The following is a 26,327-nucleotide window of genomic DNA, read 5'->3' as shown; positions in this document are numbered from 1 at the left end:
ATATCATTCCCTCTGAGAACTGAAACAAGAAAAGGATGCCCACTGTCACCACTCCTCTTCAACATACTACTGGAAGTCCTAGCCAGAGCAAGACATGAGAAAGAAGTAAAGGGCATTCAAATCAGTAAAGAGGAAGTCAAACTCTCACTGTTTGCTGGCAATATGATTGTTTACCTCGAAAACCCTAAAGACTCCTCCAGAAAGCTCCTAGAACTGATAACAGAATTCAGCTAAGTTTCTAGAAACAAGATTAATGTACACAAATCAGTAGCTCTTCTATATACCAACAGCAACCAAGCGGAGAGTCAAATCAAGAAGTCAACCCCTTTTACAATAGCTGCAAAAAAAAAAAAAACTTAGGAATATACCTAACCAAGGAGGTGAAAGACCTCTGCAAGGAAAACTACAAAACACTGCTGAAAGAAATCATAGATGACACAAACAAATGGAAACACATCTCATGCTCATGGATGGGTAGAATCAATATTGTGAAAATGACCATACTGCTAAAAACAATCTACAAATCCAACACAATCCCCATCAAAATACCACCATCATTCTTCACAGAATTAGAAAAATTCATACGAAAACAAAAAAGAGCTTGCATAGCCAAAGCAAGACTAAGCAAAAAGAACAAATCTGGAGGCATCACACTACCTGATTTCAAACTATACTATAAAGCCATAATCACCAAAACAGCATAGTACTGGTATAAAAATAGGCACATAGACCAATGGAACAGAATAGAGAACCCAGAAATAAACCCAAATAATTACAGCCAGCTGATCTTCGACAAAGCCAACACAAACATAAAGTGGGGAAAGGACACCCTTTTCAACAAATGGTGCTGGGATAATTGGCTAGCCACATGTAGGAGAATGAAACTGGATCCTCATCTCTCACCTTATACAAAAATCAACTCAAGATGGATTAAGAACTTAAATCTAAGACCTGAAACTATAAAAATTCTAGAAGATAACATTGGAAAAACCCTTCTAGACATTGGCTTAGGCAAGGATTTCATGAACAAGAACCCAAAAGCAAATGCAATAAGAACAAATATAAATAGCTAGGACATAATTAAACTAAAGATCTTTTGCACAGCAAAAGGAACAGTCAGCAGAGTAAACAGCCCACACAGTGGGAGAAAATCTTCACAATCTATACATCTGACAAAGGACTAATATCCAGAACCTATAATGAACTCAAACAAATCAGCAAGAAAAAAACAATACCATCAAAAAGTGAGCTAAGCACATGAATAGACAAGCCTCAAAAGTATACAAATGGCCAACAAACATGAAAAAATGCTTAATGTCACTAATGATCAGAGAAATGCAAATCAAAACCACAATATGATACCACCTCATTCCTGCAAGAATAGCCATAATCAAAAAACAGTAGATGTTGGCATGGATGCGGTGAACAGGGAACACTTCTACACTGCTGGTGGGAATGTAAACTAGTATAGCTGCTATGGAAAACAGATTCCTTAAAGAACTAAAAGCTGAACTACCATTTGATCCAGCAATCCCACTACTGGGTATCTACCCAGAGGAAAAGAAGTCATTGTACGAAAAAGATACTTGCACACACATATTTATAGCAGCACAATTTGCAATTGCAAAAATGTGGAACCAGCCCAAATGTCCATCAATCAATGAGTGGATAAAGAAACTGTGATATATATATATAATGGAATACTGCTCAGCCATAAAAAGGAATGAATCAACAGCATTTGCAGCAACCTGGGTGAGACTGGAGGCTATTATTCTAAGTGAAGTAACTCAGAAATGAAAAACCAAACATCGTATGTTCTCACTGATATGTGGGAGCTAAGTTATGAGGAGGACATAAAAGCATAAGAATGACACAGTGGACTTTGGGGACTTGGGGGTAAAGTGGGAGGGGCCAAGGGATGAAAGACTACAAATAGGGTGCAGTGTATACTGCTTGGGTGATGGGTGCACGAAAATTTCACAAATCACCGCTAAAGAACTTACTCATGTAACCAAACACCACGTGTATCCCAATAACCCATGGAAAAATAAAAAATAAATAAAGTGAAATGGTAGGAAAAGATTTTCCATGCAAATAGTAACCAAAAGATAGCAAGAGTGGTTGTACTAATATCATACAAAATAGACTTTAAATTTTAAAAAAGGTTATGAGAGACAAAGAGAAGGACATAATATATTAATAAAAGTTTCAATGCCATTTTTGCCATTTCTGTTCCACATAGTACTGGACATTCCAGCCAGAGCAATTCGGCAAGAAAAAGAAATAAAAAGCATCCAAATTGGAATGGAGGAAGTAAAATGACCTCCTTCAGATATGATATAATCTTATATGTAGAAAACCTAAATATTCCACATAAAAACAGAACTAATAAAGGAATTCAGCAAAATGGCAGGATTGAAATTCAGAACACAAAGCCAGTTATATTTCTATACACTAACAGTGAACAATCTGAAAACGAAATTGTGAAAACAACTTCATTCACAATGGCATCAAAAAGAGTAAAATAGGAATTAACACAAAAAAGTGAAAGACTTGCATAATGAAAACCATAAAATATAGCTGAAAGACATTAAAGAAGACATAAACAAATGGTTACATCCCATGTTCATGGATTGGAAGACTTAATATTGTTAAAATGTCAATACTACCCCAAGTGGTCTACAGGTTCAGTACAATCCTTATCAAAATCCTGATGATGTTTTTTGCAGAAATAGAAAAAGCCATCCTAAAATTCACATGGAATCTCAGAGGACCCAGAATAGTCAAAACAGTCTAAAAAAAAAAAAAAAAAAAAAAAAAAAGCCCAAAGCTGGAGGACTCACACTCCTGATTTCAAAACTGCAACAAGTCTACAGTAATTAAAACAGTGTGGTACTGGCATAAACATAGACATATAACTAATGAAATAGAATAGACAGTGGAAATTATCCCTCACATGTATGATCAAATGATTTTTAACAAGGGTGCCAAGACCATTCAATGGGGAAAGGACAGTGTTTTCAATAAATGGTGCTGGGAAAACTGGATGTCAACATGTAAAACAATGAAGTTGGACCCTTACTTATGCCACATACAAAAATTAACTGGAAATGGATCAGAGATCTAAATATAAGACCTAAAATACTAACACTCTTTTTAAAAATATGACAAAATCTTCACAACAATGAATTTGGCAAATCATTTCACAGATGAATTCAATCAAACATGAAAGAAATAATACTGATCTTCCACAAACCCTTTCAGAAAATAGAGAAGGGAATATTTCTCAACTCATTTTAAAAGGCCAGCAAAATCCTGATACCAAACCTTGACACAGACAAGAAAGGAAAATTATAGACAAAATCTTAGCAAATCAAAATCAGCAAGATATAAAAAGTATGATACATCATTACTAAATGGGATTTATTGAGGAATGTAAAGTTGGCTTAACACTTGAAAATCAATCAATGGAAAAAGAAAAAGAATCAATGGAATTCACACCATTAAAAGGGTACATACACAGGTATCTACATTTATAAAACCTCACCAAATTATACATTATAGATCTGGGCCTTTCACTTTGTGTACAGGTTGCCTTAACTGGACAAATAGGAACACTTTTACACTGTTGGTGGGACTGTAAACTAGTTCAACCATTGAGGAAGACAGTGTGGCGATTCCTCAAGGATCTCGAACTAGAAATACCATTTGACCCAGCCATCCCATTACTGGGTATACACCCAAAGGATTATAAATCATGCTGCTATAAAGACACATGCACACGTATGTTTATTGCGGCACTATTCACAATAGCAAAGACTTGGACCCAACCCAAATGTCCATCAATGATAGACTGGATTAAGAAAATGGGGCACATAGACACCATGGAATACTATGCAGCCATAAAAAAGGATGAGTTCACGTCCTTGGTAGGGACATGGATGAAGCTGGAAACCATCATTCTCAGCAAACTATCGCAAGAACAAAAAACCAAACCCCACATGTTCTCACTCATAGGTGGGAATTGAACAATGAGAACACCTGGACACAGGAAGGGGAACATCACACACCGGGGCCTGTCGCGGGGTGGGGGGAGGGGGGAGGGAAAGCATTAGGAGATATAACCAATGTAAATGACGAGTTAATGGGTGCAGCACACCAACATGGCACATGTATACATAGGTAACAAACCTGCACGTTGTGCACATGTACCCTAGAACTTAAAGTATAATAATAAAAAAAAGAAAAACAACAAGGTACACCTCAATTCTAGGCCACATACCAAAACAGACTGGTTGTCTTTTCAAGACCACTCCCAGTGTGTGACCATAACATCATATCCTCATCATAGACGAACACATCTTTCTCTAATCTAATGTAGTAGATGTCAATTCATCTAGCTTATCCAAAAGCAGTTGTAAGTAACTGGGATGCAAATATTAGAAGCAAGAGGAAGAGGGAATCAGAACATGCCCCTGTTTCATCCTATTCCCAGTTTTCACTGATGGATTAAAAGTTCAGTGCTCCCTACCCAGACTCTCTTGGGAGTTTGGTGACTCCTTAGAAGAGCAGACCTCCCCTGGGTGTTATAGTTCCTATCTGATTGTGATCATTTAAATAGCCCTATTACTTCATAGTAACGTGTCTGATTCCAACATTGTGGTGCCAAGGGCTTTCTGGCAGGACTTTTACTTGTGAAATTAACTCAGCCTGGAGGTCCCATACCTCTTAGATAATGTAATATAAGGACTCTAATCTAGAAACTTTTCAACCGAAAACAACAAATATCTGACTGTTTTGAGTTTTAGGTTTTAGAGAATCAAAGATTTTTGTGACATTTTTAATACCCCTCAAGTCATGTTTTGTTTTTATGCCACATTTTCTTCAGGATCACTTATTTACACTCAGGGAAAATAATTTTTTTATCATATAATTTGAAAAGCTCCAACATTAAATAACTGAATCAAGTTGGAATCTGCATTAGGTCACAGGTTTTCCTTTTTTATTTTTTGTTTTTCATTTATTTAAAAAAAAAAATTGTAGCGTTCCTACTAAGTGTGCTAAGCACTTCGAGACCACAAAGATTAAAGTGCTGAAAGAGTTCTGAATTTAGAAAGCTTAAAACCAGTACAGGATCAGGCTGGGCAAGGTGGCTCACGCCTGTAATCCCAGCACTTTGGGAGGCCGAGGTGGGTGGATCACGAGGTCAGGTGATCGAGACCATCCTGGCTAACACGGTGAAACCCTGTCTCTACTAAAAATACAAAAAAATTAGGCGGGCGTGGTGGCGAGCGCCTGTAGTCCCAGCTACTTGGGAGGCTGAGGCAGGAGAATGGAGTGAACCCGGGAGGCAGAGCTTGCAGCGAGCCGAGATCACGCCACTGCACTCCAGCCTGGGCGACAGAGCGAGACTCCATCGCAAAAAACAAAAACAAAAAACTAGTACAGGATTGGGAGGCTGAAAGGCGGGCGGATCACGAGGTCAGGAGTTCAAGACCAGCCTGACCAATATGACGAAATACAGTCTCTACTAAAAATTAAAAAATTAGCCGGCAATGGTGGTGCACACCTGTAGTCCCAGCTACTCAGAAGGCTGAGGCAGGAGAATTGCTTGAACCCAAGAGGCGGAGGTTGCAGTGAGCCAAGATGGCGCCACTGCACTCCATCCTGGGCGACAGAGCGAGACTCTGTCTCAAAACAAACAAACAAACAACAACAACAAACAACAAAAAAAACTAGTACAGGAAATAAGACGTGTACCTAAATGACAGGCATGCATGGCAGAAAGTGAGAGATAACAGAGTTCTCCAGAATTCCTACCCAGCTGGGAAGATAAGAGAGTTTTATGAAAGTGGCATTTGACTTGGGCCATAAAAGCTTAAAAGGATTTTAATATGGAGACCAAGGAAGAGGAGACTTGTTCTTGGAAAACTAAGGGTGGAAAGACAGTAGGACTCGGGATTGAGAGTCTGAATTCAATTGGCAGCAAGAAGCCATTGGAAGACCCTGAGGACCATCCTGATCCAGTATGACATTTCTAAAGTATACATCTAAGAGATAGATAGTCACAGTGAACCAAGAAGCAGAGAGACTTCTGTCGGTTTGCTAACTAGTCCTCTAAAATCTATTTTCTGAAACGGTCTATTGTCAAGTAAATTATACTTTAAAATATCTCTAGGCTTCCATTTAATGTTCATCCAAACTGGCATTTAAAGCACGACAATAGGAAATGCTCTCTATGTGAAAAGGAGCTGAATAAACGTGCTGAGAGCTCCCAGCTCACTAGAAATTCAGGTGAACGGCACAAAGACCTTATTTGCATATGGGGGATCCAGAGAGCCTGTGCAGGGACCCTGAGTTTGGAGGAGACGCTTGTCAAGAGGTGCTGAGAACCCCCCACAAAGGAGGGACTCACACTCATTCCCAGAGGCCTGGGTGAGAGTCCATGGGGTCCCCGTGCAGCTGTGACTGTGGGAGGCAGGGCTAAGTGGCCCCTCACTCACCGGTAATGTAGAAGGCCTTGTAACGCTCCAGGCGGACAGTCTGCAGGGCTCCAAACTCTCCAGCTGCCCCACTGTTGGGGTGGAACAGCACCTGAGAAAGGGTGGCAGAGCTTACTAATAGAAAAATTGGCAGAACTCGGTGACTCATGCCTGTAATCCCAATACCTTGGGAGGTCGAGGCAGGAGGATCACTTGAGCCCAGGAGTTTGAAACCAGCCTGGGCAACACAGCAAGACCCCTCCCTACAAAAAAATACAAAAGTTAACCAGGCATGGTGGTGCACACCTGTGGTCCTAGCTACTTGGAAGCTGAGGTGAGAGGATTGTTTGAGCCTGGGAGGTCAATGCTGCAGTGAGCTATGATCATACCACTGCACTCCAGCCTGGGTGATAGAGCAAGATCCTGTCTCGAAACAGCAAAAGAAAATAAAACATGCTAGATGATGCTAGATGCTCCCTGGAAAATATTACTGTCTTTTTCAGGGTCTGGTCTCCCTATCCCTGTGCCCAAACACACACTGACAGATACAAGCCTGGAGTCCACACCAGTCAACTCTAGGGAGCCTGTGAAGTTGTTATTTTGCTGGTTAATTGATGGGAGTGGGTTACAACTCTGGAAGAGTAGGCAAAAGGTCTCACTAGGTAGGTCAGATTTCTAGGCCTGAAACCTGCTATGTAATTTGCAAAGTCCACAACAAAATGCAAATCAGGGATACCTTGTTCACAAACTTAAAATTTCATGATGACCACGGCAGAGCTTTAAACCAAGCACAGGGTCCCTCCAAGTGCAGGGCTCTGTGTGTGGGGGGCACCGGTCACAGGCCCACAAGGCCACCCTGCCTGAGTTCCAACCCCTCAGGGTCAGGATGGGCCCTGGGGACTTACTTGTTTTACAAGTATTTCCAAGGGTTCTGATGCAGGTGACCCTCAGCTCTCTTTGAAGAAAGGCTTCTTCAGCATCAAGTCAATGTTCCAACTCTCCCTTGAGCAAGGATGGTACAAAAGAAGGCATCCTTGATTTCCGCAGAATCGGGCACAGCCCAGACTCTGGTCACAGACGCCCACAGCTGTGACTCAATCCGACTATATTTGGACTGAGGAAATCTTTCCTCATCAGGTCACAAATAAAAGAATTACCGTACAGAATGGAAACACCTAAATCAGGGTTCTCGAGGGAAGGATGTGAAAGAAAACAAAAGGCCAGTGTCCTTGGTAGGTTGGTGGGTCTGGGCTAAAAGCATGAGACTGCCTTGGTATGAATCACAACCGTATATAGGGCTGGAAAGGCACTTACATGATTCAAAGTTTCCACGAGACTTAAGAAAAAAATGAGAAACATCTGTTGGAGCAGTAAACAGCTGTCCCCCCGAGTTTCACAGCTCTGAGAGGATGCCGCCAAGGTGGGGCTCCTCCCCACACCTGCGGCTTCCAGGTTCTCGTGACAATCCCTGCACAAACCCAGGGCGCGCATGATGATAGCAGGTTCCTTCCAAACAGGAAAAGAAGTCGTAACTGAAAACCCTCACTTCTTCCATCCCTGCAGAAAGCCAAGCCTCTTCACCACAGGAGACTGTTTTGTTTCCTTCTTGAGACAGCAGGAAGTGGGAGACTTGGAAAATCTATTGTCAACTGACATACGATGCACGCGGACATGCAGAAGATGGGAGTGAAGTTGCTGCTTCGGATCAGTCACAGTACTTGCGTCTCAGTCACAGAAATTCCATGAGGGTGGGCTGCTATATTCCCACTATTTATGTGGCGTTACCAGAGGCAACTTCCAAAATCCACGAGGAAGCAAAACTGTGGGATGGCTCATTCTCAGAAACATAGATGGACTTTGGAGAACTTGTCTATGCATTTTTTTTGTTTGTTTGAGCAAACCCATTATGGCTTTCTTGTTTATATCAACATAGGAAGGAAGCTGTCAAAAGTACACATGAATCACAGCTCTCCAGATGCCTGGTTCAAATTTCAAAGATGACTTTATCTTCTGCAAACTTGTTTTGCCTTCCTGGTGGCCTTTCTTGCTCTATTTTATCTTGTTTTGTTTTTTAAGCACGAGAGCATTCCTTTACCTTAAGTCCTACAGGGTGCTGATATAGCATCCCCTGAAGGTGGGCTTCTTCTCCATTCAGGTGGGGATGCACAGCTACAGCCTCCAAAGGGGGTGGATGGGGGTGGTCAGTTTGCCAGCCACGCCAGATGACATCTCTCGCCACTAGGGGCCTCCCTAAGAGAAGTGATCAGCGTTCTTTCTGGACATTAAAACTCAGCTTGTTTCCTCAATGTATGGCCTCCAGGGGCGTGTCAAGCATTTGATGACCCACAGCAGCCCCAGACTGTGTTAGGCTAGGCAGATGCAGAGCTGTTAGGGGAAACGTTCCTTCGTTGACAATTTCTGGACCTGATCATGACAACCTGGGGCTAAGATACGACCTGACCAGTGATGATGTTACCACCTTCAGCTTCCATCTGGGAGCCAGGAAAGCACAAAGTGGGACCTTTGGTTCTAGGCTGTGCAGCCCTCCCCTTCCCAGCCCTCATCTCTCTCCTGGTGCCCCTCACTGCCTAGACACAGACCCATCAAGATCAGAAGCAGGAGGCTGAGCTGATGCAAGAATATGCAGCATGGTGTCAGCTGATGTGGTTTTGAACATCACAGAGACAACGTCCCTAGAGGTTGCTGGAGTGGGTTGTGAGAAGACCATCCAGTGTGGAACTGGAGCTCATTGTGCACATGACACCTCTCAACTCTCTTGCTTCTCTCCTTAACTGTTGGTTACTTGGTTTGCAATAGGGAAGGACTGGATTGCTGAGAAGCATTGGCATATTGTTCCCAGTTGAATATCCAGGAGTTACTTTGAGCTTCTAGAACTGAAAGTGTTTCTAAACCAACTCATATTGGAATTCTTGTAAGCCCAGGATGTATCTGAGGGTGAACACAAATTGTGCTTATTTTAAAATACATATGTACACATGTATGCATGTGTTACAGACATATGCATCTGTGTACACATATGTATGTGTATATTGATATATGCATATATATAGTATGTATACATGTGCATACACATGCATATAAATATGTGTGTATATCTCTATTTATGTGCCTGGACGTATGCATATGTATACATGTATGTGTGTGCATGCATGTGTATACATTATGTGCATAGACATGCATAGGCATACATATGTACACATGTATAGCGTATGAACATAAGCATGCGTATATATGTTTATATAGACACATGCATATGCAAACATGTGTATGCATGTGTGGTATAAGCATGCATATGCATACATATGTATGCATGTATGTATACAGATGTGGATATGCATACATGAATATACATACATGGTATATAAACATGCATATGCAGGCCAGGCACAGTGGCTCACGCCTATAATCCCAGCACTTTGGGAGACCGAGGCAGGCAGATCTCCTGAGGTCAGGAGTTTGACACCAGCCTGGCCAACACAGTGAAACCCTGTCTCTACTAAAAATACAAAAATTATCTAGGCGTGGTGGTGAGCGCCCGTAATACCAGCTACTTGGGAGGCTGAGGCAGGAGAATCGCTTGAACCCAGGAGGTGGAGGTTGCAGTGAGCCAAGATTGTGCTGCTGCACTCCAGCCTGGGCGACAGAGTGAGACTCCTCTCAAAAAATAAAATAAAATTAAATTAAATTAAAACAAAACATGCATATGCATACACGTCTAGAATATGCATGCACACGTATAACACACATGTATAGACGTATGCACACATATGCATACATGTAAGTATGTATAGAATATTGTGTGTGTGTGTGTATATATATAATTCCTCATATTCTTACCTTCGAGCCTCCCCCATAGCTATTCCAAATTTGAGACAATTTACTCTTATTTCTTTAGGCCTATGACTTTACTTTGATAGAGAGGACTGACTAGAGAAGACCAAACCCAAATTCAGGTCCAGCAACTACCCATGTTGTCCTCAAACTTCAGAATCTTATCTCAAGTGTCTTCACTGACACTGCAGGCATGCTCTGGGAGACTGAGTGTGACCCACAGGTGCCAGCCCCGTGTGCTCTTAACCTTGAAGATACCATCAGCTGCTTCCCACAAGCAGTAAGCATGGCTGTTTCTTTCTGGGCCATGGGGTGTGGCTGGGGAGCAAATCAGTCCTGACTCCAGCTGCATTAACCACGCCATCATACCTCCCCATGACGATGCTGTGACTTGTATCTGGTTTTCCAATCTGGTTCCTGGGCCTAACCCTGCTGGGCACTAGTTAGGATGGGGTCTCTATGAGCCTGCACAAAACTCCAGTTAGAGCAAGAGCAGAGCTCTCCCGTCTGAGAAAGGAAGTTAGTACATGAAGGAGCTGGCTCCCACAGGCAGTACCGACAACGTCAAGGAGACCACAGTCCTTGAAGCACTTCCTGATGACCCCAATTATTCCTAGCAGCCATGGTAATAAACACTCCGGAGCACCTCTCCAATGACGTCTGTGACAACCCTCCAGGGTCACATACTGCTAACTTCCAACCTCAAGGCGGAAACCATCTTCCTGCCTGGCTGCTCCTGCTTAGGGAGAAGGGCTAGGCCTGGAAGGGTCTGCAGCTCCAGCGGGCAGATATTCTGGGGAGAAGCAGGACTTCAGAACACCTCTCAGGCCTCATCCAACAACCCCTAAAAACTGCATTAATGTGCACAGAAGAACCGATGGCCCATAGGAGACCCATGTTCTGGTTTGCTGGGGGAGGCTGGGTGGGAAGGGCAGCTTTGGTAACTACCAGCCACAGGACACTTGTGTACATTTGAGTCACTTCCATGTGACCCTTAGCAAAGACACAAATAGACCCTTTGATGTGTGGGTCCCTCACCAAGAAGCCATGCATTTGCAGGGCGTTGCAGAGGGGACTCTGTGCTCCTTCCGCCTCCTTGCCTCCTCCTGCTTCCTCTTCCTTTTGGTGAAAGGAAAACACAGGGAAAAGACAAGGAAAGGCCATGAGGCCTGACATTTCCTGGCTGTCACTGCCAATGAGTGCTTCAGAGTGCAAAGAGGGGACATTGAGGAGGTGACGCTGGGAAGTGGAAGCCCAGAGCCATTGCCAAGGACTGCTTGGTCAAGAACAGGCTGCAGGTCAGATACAGTGGCTCACACCTGTAATCCCAGCACTTTGGGAGACCAAGGCGGGTTGATCACTTGAGGTCAGGAGTTCAAGACCAGCCTGGTCAAGATGGTGAAACCTCACCTATACTAAAGATACAAAAATTAGCTGAGCGTGGTGGCATGGGCCTGTAGTCCCAGGTACTCGGGAGGGTGAGGCAGCAGAATCGCTTGAACCCAGGAGGCGGAGGTTGCAGTGAGCTGAGATCACACCACTGCACTCCAGCCTGGGTGACAGAGCAAGACTCCATCTCAAAAAAAAAAAAAAAAAAACAGGCTGCCAAGAGTGTGCTGAGCCCTCTGGAGCTGGGAGAATGTTGGATGTAAGGCCCTTGCTGGACCTGCTGTCCAAAGGGTCTTTCACTCATTTGTTCATTTGTTCCTTCATTGGTTCATGCAGTTTGCATGGACTGAAATGCTGGCTGACTGCAGGCAGTGAGAACTCGGAGCTCAACTCAACAGCTCAGATTCTTGCCCTCAAGAAGCTTCCATTCTAGAGGGTGAGGCCCACAATAAACAAGTTGCAGACACTAGTCAGTCATCTCATCTAACAAAAATACTGGGTAGCTATGTTATTAAATTAAATACATGCAGGAAAAGAAATTGCCCATTATAGGGAATGAGAACCTATATACACCCACCCTAAGCCAAACTGTTAAATATAAATCTGGACTGGGGGTTGGGGGTAGAAAGAGGCTCATCTCAAATGCTTCACCTTTTGGGGTCTGAACCAGCCACTTGCTGGCGGCAACCTCTGCCTCCCGGGTTCAAGTGATTCTGCTGCCTCAGCCTCCCAAGTAGCTGGGACTACAGGCCCATGCCACCATGCTCAGCTAATTTTTGTATCTTTAGTATAGGTGAGGTTTCACCATCTTGGTCAGGCTGGTCTCGAACTCCTGACCTCAAGTGATCAGCCCACCTTGGTCTCCTAAAGTGCTGGGATTACAGGTGTGAGCCACTGTATCCGACCTGCAGCCTGTTCTTGACCATCTTCTGATGATGGTTCTGTCTGCACAGAGGTGAGAGGCAGCAGACCAGCCTCCTAAAGAGCCTACATGTGGGCAAGTACCTCCTTCACTTACCCTGTGCCCAGGCTGTGACCGGCCAAAGAGCACCTCGGAGACGTCCACACCATCAAAGCGCCGTCCTTGAGGTAAGCTGGCCTGGGCCAGGGCTACCACAGTCGGAAAAATGTCCAGCACACTGCGGAAATAACAAGACTGAGTTGTCCCCAGCTCTTCTGACTCGCTCCCTGACCCTGCCGTGTCAACACCCACCTGAACCAGCCCAGAGCAAGCACCGACAGCCTCTCCTATGGGCTGACTTAACTTCTCTACCTGCTTGTTTTTCCTTCCAGTTCCACCTGGATTTCTGCTCCTACAAGAGGCAGAATGGTGCAGTGGTTCAGCACCCAGGCTCTGCAGCCAGCTGTTGCCTGGGCTCAAATCCCAGCTCTGCCACATATCTAGCTTCTCAATGCCTCAGTTTTCAATTCTCTAAGATGGGTATGATATTTTAATAATATAGTAGTCCCCCCTTATCAGAGAGAGACACATTCTAAGGGCCTCAGTGAATGCCTGGAACCTTGGATTGTACCAAACCTGATTGCCATAAATCAAACATGTTTATTCTTAATTTTTTTAGAGACAGAGTCTTGCTCTGTCATCCAGGCTGGAGTGCAGTGTGTGATCATAATTCACTGTAACCTTGAACTCCTGGGCTGAAGTAATTCTCGTCTGACTCCAAGAGTAGCTGGGACTACAAGCACGTACCACCACACCTACAAGATTTCTTTGTTGTTTTATTGATTTTTATTTATTTATTTATTGTACAGACAAGGTCTTGCTATGTTGCCTAGGCTGGTTTCAAACTCCTGGCTTCAGGTGATTCTCCTGCCTCAGCCTCCCAAAGTGTTGGGATTGCAGACACGAGCCACTGTGCCCGATCAGAACACGTTTCTGTTCATGTCTTCCATTCACAAATGTAATGACTTTTCCATCTTAACTAAGTACTTACCATGAACTGTGGCCATAACTTTTGCAGTTTGAGGTGCAACAGCAAAATTAGCACAAATTTCTTTTTCCTTCTTTACAATTTCATGGATAGGAAATTCATTCTTGGTGGCTTATGCCTGTAATCTCAGCACTTTGGGAGGTCAAGGTGGGTGGATCAGTTGATTTTGTTCTGACATGAACAAAATCCACCAAAATGTGAATAAAGGCTGAACAATGGCCATGTGAACAATGGCCGGTTTGAGACCAGCCTGGGCAATAGGGCAAAATCCCATCTCTACCAAAAAAAAACAAAAAGAAAAAACAAAAAAATAGAAGATTCATTCTCACCATAGATCTTAACAACCTCAGCATATAATTTCTTTTTCTTACCCTTTTTTTTTTTTTTTTTTTTTTTTGAGATGGAGTCTTGTTCTGTTGCCCAGGCTGGAGGTGCAGTGTTGCAACCTTGGCTCACTGCAGCTTCTGCCTCCAGGGTTCAAGCGATTCTCCTGCATCAGCCTCCTAAGTAGTTGGGTCTACAGGTGCATGCCAACACACCCAGCTAATTTTTGTATTTTTAGTAGAGATGGGGTTTCGCCGTGTTGGCCAGGTTGGTCTCAAACTCCTGACCTCAAGTGATCCACCTGCCTCAGCCTCCCGAAGTGCTGAGATTACAGGCAGGAGCCACTGCACTCAGCCTTCTTTCCTTATTAAGTCAAGAACTTCACCTTTCACTTAAAGGAAGCACATTTCGGCTTCTCTTTGGCATATTCGAATTGCCCACATCACTGCTCTTGCACGTTGGGGCCATTAGTAAGTAAAAATAAGTGTGACTGGAACACAAGCACTGCTATATCTCGACAATGAATCTGATAACTGAGATGGCTACTAAGTGACTACCAGGCAGGTAGCGTATACAGCGTGGATCCACCGGACAAAGGGCAGACTCGTCCAGGGCGTTACGGGGTGGGTGGGATGGTGCCAGACTTCACCACACTCCTCAGAATGTGCACAATTTAAAACTTAGATTCATTTCTGTAATTTTTCATTTAATATTTATAGACCATGGTTGATCACAGGTAACTAAAACTGCAGAAAGTGAAACCATGGATAAAGGAGGACTGCTGTATTGGTGCCAGCTCACAGGTGGTTGTGTGCATGAAACACACATGTAAGGCACAGAGAAGAAGACCTGGCACTCAGAAAGTCCTCACTGGATGTTTGTGTCTTAATGATTCACAAGGGTAATCCCTGTGAGCCCACCTAAGAACTGAGGCATTCTACCTGTCACCAGCTTGGTGACAGCCATTTCCTTAGAGGAAACAGTGTGGGACAGGGGTCCACAAGAGAATATTCACTGCATTTTCCATTAGGCGGGTCTCTGTGTTATAAAAGATTTAGTTTTTGTTCAAAATGCCATGATATGTGGAACATTCCACCGGCTTTATTTTAGCTCTTTTAGTCCATTACAAAGTAGTGAATGCGGCCAGGTGCGGTGCCTCACGCCTGTAATCCCAACACTTTGGAAGGCTGAGGTGGGTGGATCACCTGAGGTCAGAAGTTTGAGACCAGCCTGGCCAACATGGCGAAACCCTGTCTCTACTAAAAATACAAAAATTAGCTGGGTGTGGTGGCACACGCCTGTAATCCCAGCTACTTGGGAGGCTGAGGCAGGTGAATGGCTTGAACCTGGGAGGTGGAGGTTGCAGTGAGCCGAGATTGCACCACTGCACTCCGGCCTGGGTGAAAGAGCAAGACTCTGTCTCCAAAAATAAATAAATAAATAAAAATAGCGAATGTTTATGGTAGAAAAAATGAGAGCATCCGGAAATATAAAAGAGAGAACAACACACACTTAGTCCATCACCCAAAGGCAGCCATTGTTCATATTTTAGTGGATTTTGTTCATGTGACTTTTTTTAAAGCCATATGGTGCAAGGTTACTCTACCTACGGCACATCTTCCTCCAGCCTGTTGTGCTCATGTTGGGGGAAAAAAAGTCTTCCGCGAGAACAGAGAGGCTGCCCCTTCAACAGAGCCGTTTATATGATGGCCAGGCCAACTGGAAGTCAGCGGGGCTTACTGGAGCCAGGAGGGCTGAGCTAATGCGAAGCTGGACTTTCCCAAGAAAGAGGCCCTGGTAGCCCTGAGGCTGGGCGCAGCAGCAGAGTTCAGGCTTTCGCATGCACCATTCATCAGGAAGCCTCCAGGGCCACAAATCCCCACTTTCCCCAATCTGATATCTGAGGGGCTGGGGGGATATCCGCCCTCTAAGGGGGCTGCAGAAAGGACCTGCTCTGAGGCTCCGTCTCCTGTTGGCCATCTCCTTCTCCTCTCCAGGGCTCTACCTACAACCCCAGGCAGAATCTCTCCACTGACTACAGTACAGAGTGTTTCTGTTTGCCTTTGGCTCCCACAGTCCATGGAGCTGGTGGCTTATCTCTTAAGAAACAAGCTCCAGGACCTGGCACCCCACTCTGATGCAAAGTCAAGAATGCAGAGTCAGCACTTGCAGAGCACGGAACAGTCCAGAAACCTGTCCAGAGTCCAAGGTTCCTGCCACAAACCGGAAAGCAAAAGGGACCACAAAGCAGTCTGAAAAGGCCGCGGTGGTTTGGAGCTGTTTGCTCGAGTTTTCTCTAAATTGTGCCCCTAAGAGAGATCAGCGTCACAGATGGGTCAAATCAGTCAGCAAGAGAAACAGGATCTGCGTTCGATTTTGGAAAGTATTGTGTACTTTCTTTTTCCATCTGATTTCCCCCCACTACTCTCTCCTGAGGTTTAGCATCCTAATTATATAGCACTAAGTCTAATGTTCACGGAATCCTAATGTCTCAGGCTTTGGCAAGAACTTCAGAGGTACCTAGTCCACCCGGAGCACAAAGAAAGCCTCTCGCCCATGAGAAAAGCTTCAACATGTCCAGTGACTCAGGCCACTCGAGGCAGCCCCATCCCGATTTGGCAAGCTTGGGCTGTCAAATAGTCCTTCCTTAAGTAACAGAAAAAGCCAAGCCCCTGAGCTTAGCCCTGGAAGAGGGAGACGGTCCCTGGCACATGCAGCCCAAAGTCATCCCAGGGCTGGGCCCCCAGCCTACATGAGAACTTGAAGAAAGCATCCGCCCTACTAAGGCTACCAAGGGCACCCCAGCTACTCCAAACCTCAAACCCCACCAAAGAAATTGGGCCTGGGAGTCTTTAAAACCTCGGAGAAAGAGACAAAATAAATACAAACCTATACTTTAAAGTTTCCCCTGTTCGTTTCGGTGCCCGGCTTTTGGCAGAGCCACACTGCAGCTTTCATGGGACCTGGGCACTTCTGCCTTCATGGGTCTCTTCCTTCATTAAAAAAAAAAAAAAAAAAAGGACCGGGCACAGTGGCTCACAGTTGTAATCTCAGCACTTTGGGAGGCTGAGGAGGGTGAATCACCTGAGGTCAGGAGTTCCAGACCAGCCCGGCCAACATGGTGAATCCCTGTCTCTACTAAAAATACAAAACAAATTAGCCAGGCATGGTGGCAGGCACCTGTAATCCCAGCTACCCGGGAGGCTGAGGCAGGAGAATCACTTGAACCCAGGAGGTGGAGGTTGCAGTGATCCGAGATCGTGCCATTGCACTCCAGCCTGAGTGACAAGAGGGAAACTCCATCTTAAAAAAAAAAAAAAATTCCAAAATTCCATGGACTCTGGCACTATGCCTCATGGGTCTGATGGAGAAGTGGTTCCCAGCCTCTGATGGGATGAAACCCCACTTCAGTGGGCTTTTTGGTTGTGACAAGGGCAGCCATGAACCCACTCGTGATAACAGGAGAAGGCTGAGATTGCTCTGCACAATGGCACAAAAGGCTGTCCTCAGAGTGGGCAGGGTGACATCTTTGCAGGTTGCATTGCCCTTATGAAAATATGTGCTTTTTCTTTCCTGTGGCTCTGGTCACCCCAGGCTCTGAAGGTTGTTCGTAGGAAGGGTGCATATTTGTGTTCTTATCCAAGGGGTTGCTGAAGGAACCTAGGAGTGGAGATGGGGCAGTGGTGGCGAGGAGGATGCAGAAAGGCCTGACCTGCCAGGCAGATCATCTGAGGTCAGGAGTTTGAGACCAGCCTGGCCAACATGATAAAACCCTGTCTCTACTAAAAAGACAAAAATTAGCCGGGCATGGTGGCGCATGCCTGTAGTCCCAGCTACTGGGGAGACTGAGGCAGGAGAATCACTTGAACCCGGGAAGCAGAGGTTGCAGTGAGCCGAGATCACATCATTGCACTCCAGCCTGGGTGACAAGAGTGAAACTCCATCTCAGAAAGAAAGAAAGAAAGAAAGAAAGAAAGAAAGAAAGAAAGAAAGAAAGAAAGAAGGAAGGAAGGAAGGAAGGAAGGAAGGAAGGAAGGAAGGAAGGAAGGAAGGAAGGAAGGAAGGAAGGAAGGAAAAAGAAAGAAAGAAAGAAAGAAAGAAAGAAAGAAAGGCCTGGCCTGCTGGACCCCAAGGTGTGCAGGTGGGGGGTAGGGAAAGGGGAGTGGAAGGCCAACAGGGGGCTCGTTCCAGAAGGAACCACATGGACTTCAGGATGCATAGTATGGGAACTGAGGTGCTGTGCTGGGCAGCCCTGGGGTGGAAGGCATCCCAGGATGAAGGTGGGGGACAGAGAAGCTGAGAACGTTTTATCTGGAAAAAACGTGGATCTGATCTAAGGACAGGAAGCGAGAGGCAGGAGGGGTTTGCTTGGGGATGGATTGGAGGCGCTTGGACCTGGACAGAGACAGAGGCTTTGTGTTCGTCTCTCCCGAATGAAGGCACGAAGAGAACTTCCTCTGAAGAAGAGGAAGGGACAGGGAACAGTAGGGATCATCCCTGGGCCGTGGGAGCAGTTCTTTCTTAGCACTGAGTTGTCAATTTCTTTCTGCATTTAGTTTTAACTTTTTTCCCGCATTGCTCTTCCCTGTCATTATCCCCAAGAAAAGTGAGGTGCCAACCCCTTCCTGGTCTCAGCCGTGGAGATATGAGGGGCAAGCCTATGCTCACATTTGATGGGCAGCTTCCCTGGCACCCTCATCCACACACGGGTCCCTCTTAGAAGCCAGCATAGCCCCAGCCACATTGATTTCAGGGAGAACCGGGGTCGCAGGGGTCCCAGAGCATCAGGGGATGCCCCCCAGCAAACCAAGCGCTTCTTACAGAGTAAAGAGAGCTGCCAAGAATGGGGGTGGGGGTGAAACCACCTCCACCAACCACCACTACCCACTGCCAGATCCAGGGAGGAGGAGAGGACTTGGAAAGGCGACATGTGGTTAGGCCCTGCCTGTAGGTGACAGCTAAATCACAAGACACTGATGTGAGCACAGCCTCCTCGTAGCTTTTACTTCCAAGACCGGTGCCTTGGGACAGGCCAGAACCAGCTGAATCCCTCTTCCACACACCTGACTGTCTTTCAGAGCCACGAGGTAGCCCAGGGAGTTACCTCTTCTGGCTACACAGCAGCTTTAGCTGTTTTTCTATTTTTTTTTTTTTTTTTTGAGACAGAGTCTCACTGTCGCCCAGGCTGGAATGCAATGGTGCGATCTCGGCTCACTGCAACCTCCGCCTCTTGGGTTCAAGCAATTCTCCTGCCTCAGGCTCCTGAGTAGCTGGGATTACAGGCACGCGCCACCACGCCCGGCTAATTTTTGTATTTTTAGTAGAGACGGGGTTTCACCATGTTGGTCAGGCTGGTCTCGATTTCCTGACCTCATGATCCGCCCGCCTCGGCCTCCCAAAGTGCTGGGATTACAGGCGTGAGCCACCGCGTCCGGCCTTAGCTGTTTTTCAAATAAGATTGTTTCAAGTCCTTTTTGCCATTCTGGTCACCTCATAATTGCCCCAGTTCATCTCTGAAGGATCGATCCTCATTCGGAGCAGAGGTAGGGGTCTCCCAGCTCAGAGGCAGAGCAGGCCCTTCCCCTTCTTGTATATGGCTAAGAGAGCTTCCGCTAAAGCCGTAGTTCTCAGCCAGAGTGAGTTCATTCTCCCCGGGGACATTTGGCACTGTCTGGAAACGTTTTAATTGTACAACTTAGGGGGTGGGGTGGGGACACGATTGGCATCTAATGGGTAGAAGCCAGGGCTACTGCTAAACATCCTATAAAGCACACAGGACAGTCCTCCAAAACGAAGAGTGATCCAGCCCAAAATGCCGACCACGCCACGGTTGGGAAAGCCTGCAGCACAGTTTTAGGTTAAAACTACTGAAACTTTTTCCCATGTGCTGCCAAAGCCCTGGCCTCCTGAAGGTAAGGTAGCCCCTAAACAAAGAGCTTTCTGTCTGGTCTGCTCATGACTGCCATCTCCCCAGTCCCTGGAGTAATGATTGACCCATAGTTGGACATGGCAATAAATATCTGTGGAATAAATGCATTTTCCCCATCCTGTACTTGTGTCTGTGGAGGCAGGTCACGTGCAAGACCCTTCTTTCATCTTATGACATCACCCAGGTACACACCGATATTAACATTGGTTATCTCTAAAACCAATGGGATCCATGTGAATGGATCCCCCGCCCCCTCTCCCACACATTCTCTTTTACTTTTCTGTATTCATATTTATATCAACTTGACCACTCTCTGATGCTCATAATTCCTCAGGGCCTCAAGGATATAGGTTTAAGGGACTCTGGCTTTAGCTCTTAGTGGCTTAAGGGAGTTATCTCTGATCTGGAAGATCTATATTCCTCAAGCAATGAAACAAGAGTAGGTGATATGCAGTCTGGGCGGAGGGTGCCGGGCTGGGCTCCCAACAACATGAAGCATTAGCATCAATGTCTTGAATTTGGATCATAGTACCACTCTCTGTCAAGCTGACCCTGAGGTGTCAAGAGAAAGAGAAACACACACACACAGCCTGTCCAGACAGTAGGAAACTCCGCCCAAATTTGCTTAACATGGATTCATATGGGAAACAGCAAGAGGGTAAATCTATAGAGGTAAAACTGGCTGGCTGAAATCCAGCCTAATTTAACACCAAAAACTAGCCTTGGCTGTGTGTGATGGCTCATGCCTGTAATCCCAGTGCTTTGGGAGGCCCAGGAGGGAAGAGTGCTTGGGACCAGGAGTTCAACACCAGCCTGGGCAACATTAAGAGTCCCCATCCCTACAAAAAAATTAAAAAATTAGCCAGGCATAGTGGCGCATGCCTGTAGTCCCAGCTACTTGGGAGGCTGAGATGGGAGGATTACACGAACCCAGGAGTTCAAGGCTGCAGTGAGCTATGATCTTGGCACTGCACTACAGTCTGGGCAACAGAGTGATGCCCTGTCTCTTAAAAAAAATAAAATAAAAGGTATATGTGTCTGTGTGTGATACACTATATATTAGGTTGGTGCGAAAGTCATTGCAGTTTTTGCTACTAAAAGTAATGGCAAAAACCGCAACGACTTTTGCACCAACCTAATGTATCTCCTAGGAGGTACCCATACGGTGTATTGGTATTATCCTGGTACAATTCTGGAGCCCTCAGGCAGACACTGCCTTGGGTCACCAAACCATCCTCTCAGTCAGTTGTCTCCTCTAAGGCCCTACATTATCAACGAGATGAGGCAGTTTTATTATGGTTGACTGTAGGTGCAAACACCATTCTCCGATGAGAAGCCACTGGTTGGCTTTCTGTGAAGCAACTTGAGAGACGGCTGAGTTACTTGTCCATGTGCAGCCCGGCCCGTGAACACTTGGCCCCTCTTGATAAGCACTTTGACTACACCAAGTCAGCCCTATAAAAGCAGCCTGCCTGGCCCTTTTCCCAGGCAGCCTGACATCACAGATTCCAGGCTCTGCTGTTGTTGTCACACCTGCTGGTACCCGCTGACAGCACGCTGCCCCCTCCTGACTGTACAGGGCTGACCCGGAATTCCTGGGGGCCCCACAGGCTGCCAGGGGTGATGCCCACCCACCCCATACTTTGGCCCTGAAAGCTGTTTACCCTTTTCCCCTGGACTTTGAGTCTCTCCCCTCCTCCCCATTGGATCTAGGGAAGTCAGAGGGTGCCAGTGAAGCTTGCCTGCCTCTACTCAGCTGTGTTCTTTACGCCAGAACTCATTAGGCTAATGGCAAAGAACCTTTGGAATTAGGAAATCGGTCTTTAACCAGCAGTTTTCTGAGCACATGAATGAGCACAGGGTTCTACGGAGGGTTCCCCTTGTTAGTGAACACAGGGCAGAACACAGAGAGGAAGGTCCTGTCTGAATTAGTGAAAAGTCTCCAGGATAAGTCATGGTTCCATAGCTGGGAAGATGTTGTTTTCACATAGACGCTGCACAGCCAAGTTCTTTGCCATGGAGATGGCCTCCTGGATATGCCTTAAGGCGGCAATAAGAGTAATGATGAGACATCACATTTACCTGATGTGATGGGTCTGCAGTGAGCTATGCAGTGAGCTTCCTTCTAATAAAGGAAGCACCCAGACACTCAGCTCATTAAGAAGCGTCATGGCCAGAGGCAGGAGGAATGTCTTCACCTAAGGATTCATTATTTCCCTGACGGCCTGGAGGGGCCACCTTTGTTCTCCACCCTCCTCCAGGGAAACTGGACATCTGGACTCCTTTCTTGGGGCCATCGGATTGCTAGAGACTAGCCGGCTTCTCACAGCCACCCCTAAGACACCTGCCTTAACCCCAAGGATGGAACAATTAGGTCTCAAAGGATCTATTGCCTCAGTCAGCTTGGCACAGGCTGAGAGGGAGATGCTGCTGCTGCCGCCTTTTCTGCACTCTCTCCAGCAGACACAGCCAGGACCCAACGCTGATGTACGTGAAACCAACCAATCCCTTCTTCACTCAGGCATTATTCCCAGAAGATGGCTCGAGTCCCACTTCACTGTTTCTCTCTCCCCTACCCTCTCCTCCCTTCTCTTCCCTTCCCTTCTTTTTAGAGATAGGGTCTTGCTATGTTGACCAGGGTAGTCTCAAACTCCTGGACTCAGCAATCCTCCTGCCTCAGCCTCCCAAAGTGCTAGGATTACAGAAGCGAGCCTCCACATGTGGCCCCACTTCACTACTACTTTCATCACTTCTACAGTCAGAGTCTTGGAAGTGTCTGGGAACACCCAGCAAAGGCAAGTGGCGAATGACCTTCCTGAGGCCTCTAGCCACCCATGCCTCCATCTAGCCACCCATGCCTCCATGACTTTTCTTGCTCTGGGCCCCAACATCTCAAGGTAGTTTTGGTCTCATACCTTAACAAGGCAGTGCTGGTGACATTAACTGGAACTCTGCCAGGCCAATAAGCCAGTGCTGGGACCCGGTGCCCTCCTTCCCAGGTCGTCTGCTTGGCTGGACTTCCCCCTGTGAGAGGAGGGGAGGCAGCTGGTTCATCCATGGTGATAACTCGAGACTTCTTTTCAGCTAAGAGCTAGTCTCTGGGAGAACCCCTCTCTGAGTTTCCAATAACCCCAACAAAGGAATGACTTTTTTGGTAACCAGCTATTTCCCTCAACTAGCTAGTATCTTTCAAAATATGCTTTTTATTTTACTGGACTTCAGATGTAAAAAGTTGCCTCACCCTACTGAATCACCTCATTTTATTTTCTTCATGAGACCTTCCCCACTGTAAATTATTTTTTCATTTATTGATTTGCTTGTTGTGTGTCTCAACACCATGAGACTTCATCAGTCTCATGCACCTAAGACATAGTGGGGCTTAGCAAATCTTTGTTGAGTAAGTGAATTTCTCTTCCTGGTGATCATAATGTGACTGTCTGTTTAGGATGAAGAAATACAACTATTAAAGAAGAGAGAAAGAAGGAAACTTCTGCAGCTATTTGATCTGCTCAACATCCAAGAACCGATCTGGCATGGATTTTATGGCTTTATTTTGTTTTGCTTTGCTTTGTTTTTCCTTGAATTAATGAGTTGTTCTGACGTTATGGAGACAGTGTCAGTAATAGTTCCAACCTCTTGCCTCCTGGGGGAGGTAAGAAACAACTACGTGCAATCTATGAATTTCCACTTTGGTTATTAAAGGAATTATTTTTGTAACCATTAAGTCAAAAGTGACCACCAGTATAATGATGGCTAGCGGGCTGGAAGACATGAGGTCATGCTTGATGGAAACATCCTGAATACATGTTGGGTTGCATTAACCACGGCCATCCCACCACCCCCACACACACCCCACCCTCATCCTGGTTGAGCCAAGGGCCAAGGATCCCACAAAGTTAGCGTGTGCACAGCCTTTCCAAGGCAAGTGCTGTGTGTGGCTCACACACACTGTGGTCATGCAATTTCCCTTTGTTTGGCTGGTGTGAATAATAAAAGCAATTATGTGGGGAGAAGCGTGGGGAGGAAGAAGATGAAGGCTTCTGTCGCCCTGTACTAGCACTGTTGCAAACGGAACCTTTGATGTCCCTGGCCCAGCACACCACACGGGAAATGCTCAGCATTCTTAGGACTCTTTCATAATCAGCTTTGGAGTCCCTCAAGTTTTGAAGTAAGAAACAAAACACAAAATAACTTATGTCCTATGGACTGTTTATGTTTAAGGGTGTGGGGTTCAAAAATCTAATTGGAGTCTCTGCAGGCTGAATGAGACGCTCTTTGATCTAGCCCAGCATTTCTCTAATACATCCTTCCTATCGAGAGCCACGTCTCCCATAAATACATATAGCTCCCTCCAATTTATTCACGCACTTGGAACAAAGAATCCAGAACTCCAGCAAGCACAAAACGCATTTCCACGTGGCTTTGGAATGTATGACTTATGCGTCAGCTTAGGGCCAAAGGGCAGGGAGGAAGCATCCGCTTAAAGGCATGTGCCAGGGCTTTGTAGATACTTCCACCCCCATGGGGGCATCTTTGTGGAAGCTTGGGGTATGGGTGGGTGAAAACGGGGAGCCTGTTTATCTGCATGTCCATGGTGTACACTATTCCAATAGTCTTGCTTAACCTTTGAGGCCAGATGCTAAGGAAAGATCATGGCTGTGGTTCCAGGAAACAGGCCATTAGCTCTATCGGTCAACCAGAAGGCACTGGGGTGGGCAATGGCACCAGGGTTGAACACAGGATTTGGTCTCTGCCTCCAGGATGTTTCCAGAAGGGTAAACTGACCTTTAATTAATAAATTTGCTAATTGGTCTTCACCAATTAGGGATTGGTCTAATTAATAAATTTGCTAATTAGTCTTCACCAATTAGGGATCCCTTCAAGAATTAGGGATTCTTCTCGTTTGCCACAACCTTTTGTGTTGCTCTCTTGTAGGTGACTGATTTTCCTAATACGCTCTTCAGAGAAAAACGTTTCAATGTGCTTGTCTTATTTCAGCAAAGGACTGAAAGCTGGAGGGGTTTGGAGGAATCCAGCTAGTTATAAAACAGGTGTAGTCAACAAAGCAGACAATCTCCTTGCAAAAGATTCAGGAATTAGGAGAAAGAAAAAGATTGGCTGAGAGAAGCCTCTCAGTGTGGCCACTTAAGGAGCAATCCCCTCTTTCTGTTGTACAGACTAGTTGGCTAGTGCAGGCTACATCCTGGGTTCCGGCTCTAACAGGAAGACACAATTATATATGCCAGCCACGCAGATGATCACAGGTCCACAGACCTTGTATTCTAAAGGGATTTATCTTAAAAGGGTCTAGAGTGTGAACAAGCAATTGTAAAATATTTATGTATCACCAACAGCGCAGATGCTGTCTTGCTATAAATCTCAACTTCTCACTGGTACTGCTAGGAGTGGACAAAACTTACAAAGATCTGACTGGCATTCTATCGGCCCCTAGGATTGTGTACTCTAATTATGAGATGCATATGCTTATATCAAACAGGCGTGTTGTGTTTTATCTGCACCAGCAAAGGCTAAATTCTAGGATAGCTACTCCTGATCCCCCAATATTCTTCAGTGATACCTGCTCCCACTAATGGATAGTTATTCTAAGTTAAACATAATAGTAATAACAACAACAATAGCATCTCGTATTTATTGAGCCCTTACTAAGTACCAAGTTAAGTGCTCCTCAGCATGATACATGCTTCCTGGCATTATCTCATTGAATCCTTATGACAACCTCTCAAGTTAGCCACTATTGTCCCCATCTTTCAGATGGGGAAACCAAAGCTCAGAGAGGCTAAGTAATTTGCCCCCAAGTCACATAGCTAGAAAATGATAGAGCCGGCCGGGTGCAGTGGCTCACGCCTGTAATCCCAGCACTTTGGGAGGCTGAGGTGGGCAGATCACGAGGTCAGGAGTTCGAGACCAGCCTGACTAACATGGTGAAACCCCATCTCTACTAAAAATACAAAAATTAGCCAGGCGTGGTGGCGCATGCCTGTAATCCCAGCTACTCAGGAGGCTGAGGCAGGAGAATCACTTGAACCCTGGAGGTGGAGGTTGCAGTGAGCCAAAATTGAGCCACTTCAGTCCAGCCTGCATGACAGAGACTCTGTCAAAAAAAAAAAAAAAAGGAAAGAAAGAAAATGATAGAGCCAAGATGTGAACGCCGGTCTGACTACACAGCCAGCACCCTCACTCACTAAACCTAGGGAGGTGGTTCCATTTTGAATATGTATTAGAATCACTGGGGAGCTTTTAAAAAATACGCATGCCAAAGTCTCTTTCCCAGAGACTGTGATTTAATCGACCTGCAGTGAAGCTCTGACATCAATATCTTCTAAAACCCTCCTGGGGATTTAGTGTGGAGAGCACCCATTCCCAGGGAAGGAGGGCAAGGGG

General features: G+C 45.7%; 1 protein-coding gene across 14 annotated transcripts in view; it reads right to left on the bottom strand.

The window, feature by feature from the left end:
- Positions 1 to 26,327, bottom strand: part of ARSG (arylsulfatase G) — a 187,273-nt gene that overhangs the window by 36,458 nt on the left and 124,488 nt on the right. For 10 of the 14 annotated variants that reach the window (XM_034942764.3, XM_055101708.2, XM_034942762.3 and 7 more), the window contains 3 exons: positions 22,841 to 22,949; positions 12,742 to 12,862; positions 6,504 to 6,594 (listed from right to left, as the gene is read on the bottom strand). In XM_034942764.3, the coding sequence (XP_034798655.1) occupies positions 6,504 to 6,594; positions 12,742 to 12,862; positions 22,841 to 22,949 (321 nt within the window). The remainder of the gene's footprint in view (positions 1 to 6,503; positions 6,595 to 12,741; positions 12,863 to 22,840; positions 22,950 to 26,327) is intronic. The other 4 variants (XM_063599344.1, XM_063599345.1, XM_055101714.2 and 1 more) reach the window with 2 other exon arrangements.

The sequence above is a fragment of the Pan paniscus genome, chromosome 19 (genome assembly GCF_029289425.2).
Source record: "Pan paniscus chromosome 19, NHGRI_mPanPan1-v2.0_pri, whole genome shotgun sequence".
Lineage (NCBI taxonomy): Eukaryota > Metazoa > Chordata > Mammalia > Primates > Hominidae > Pan > Pan paniscus.
The sequence above is the reverse complement of the archived record's forward strand: the minus strand, read 5'-3'. Positions and strand labels throughout refer to the sequence as shown.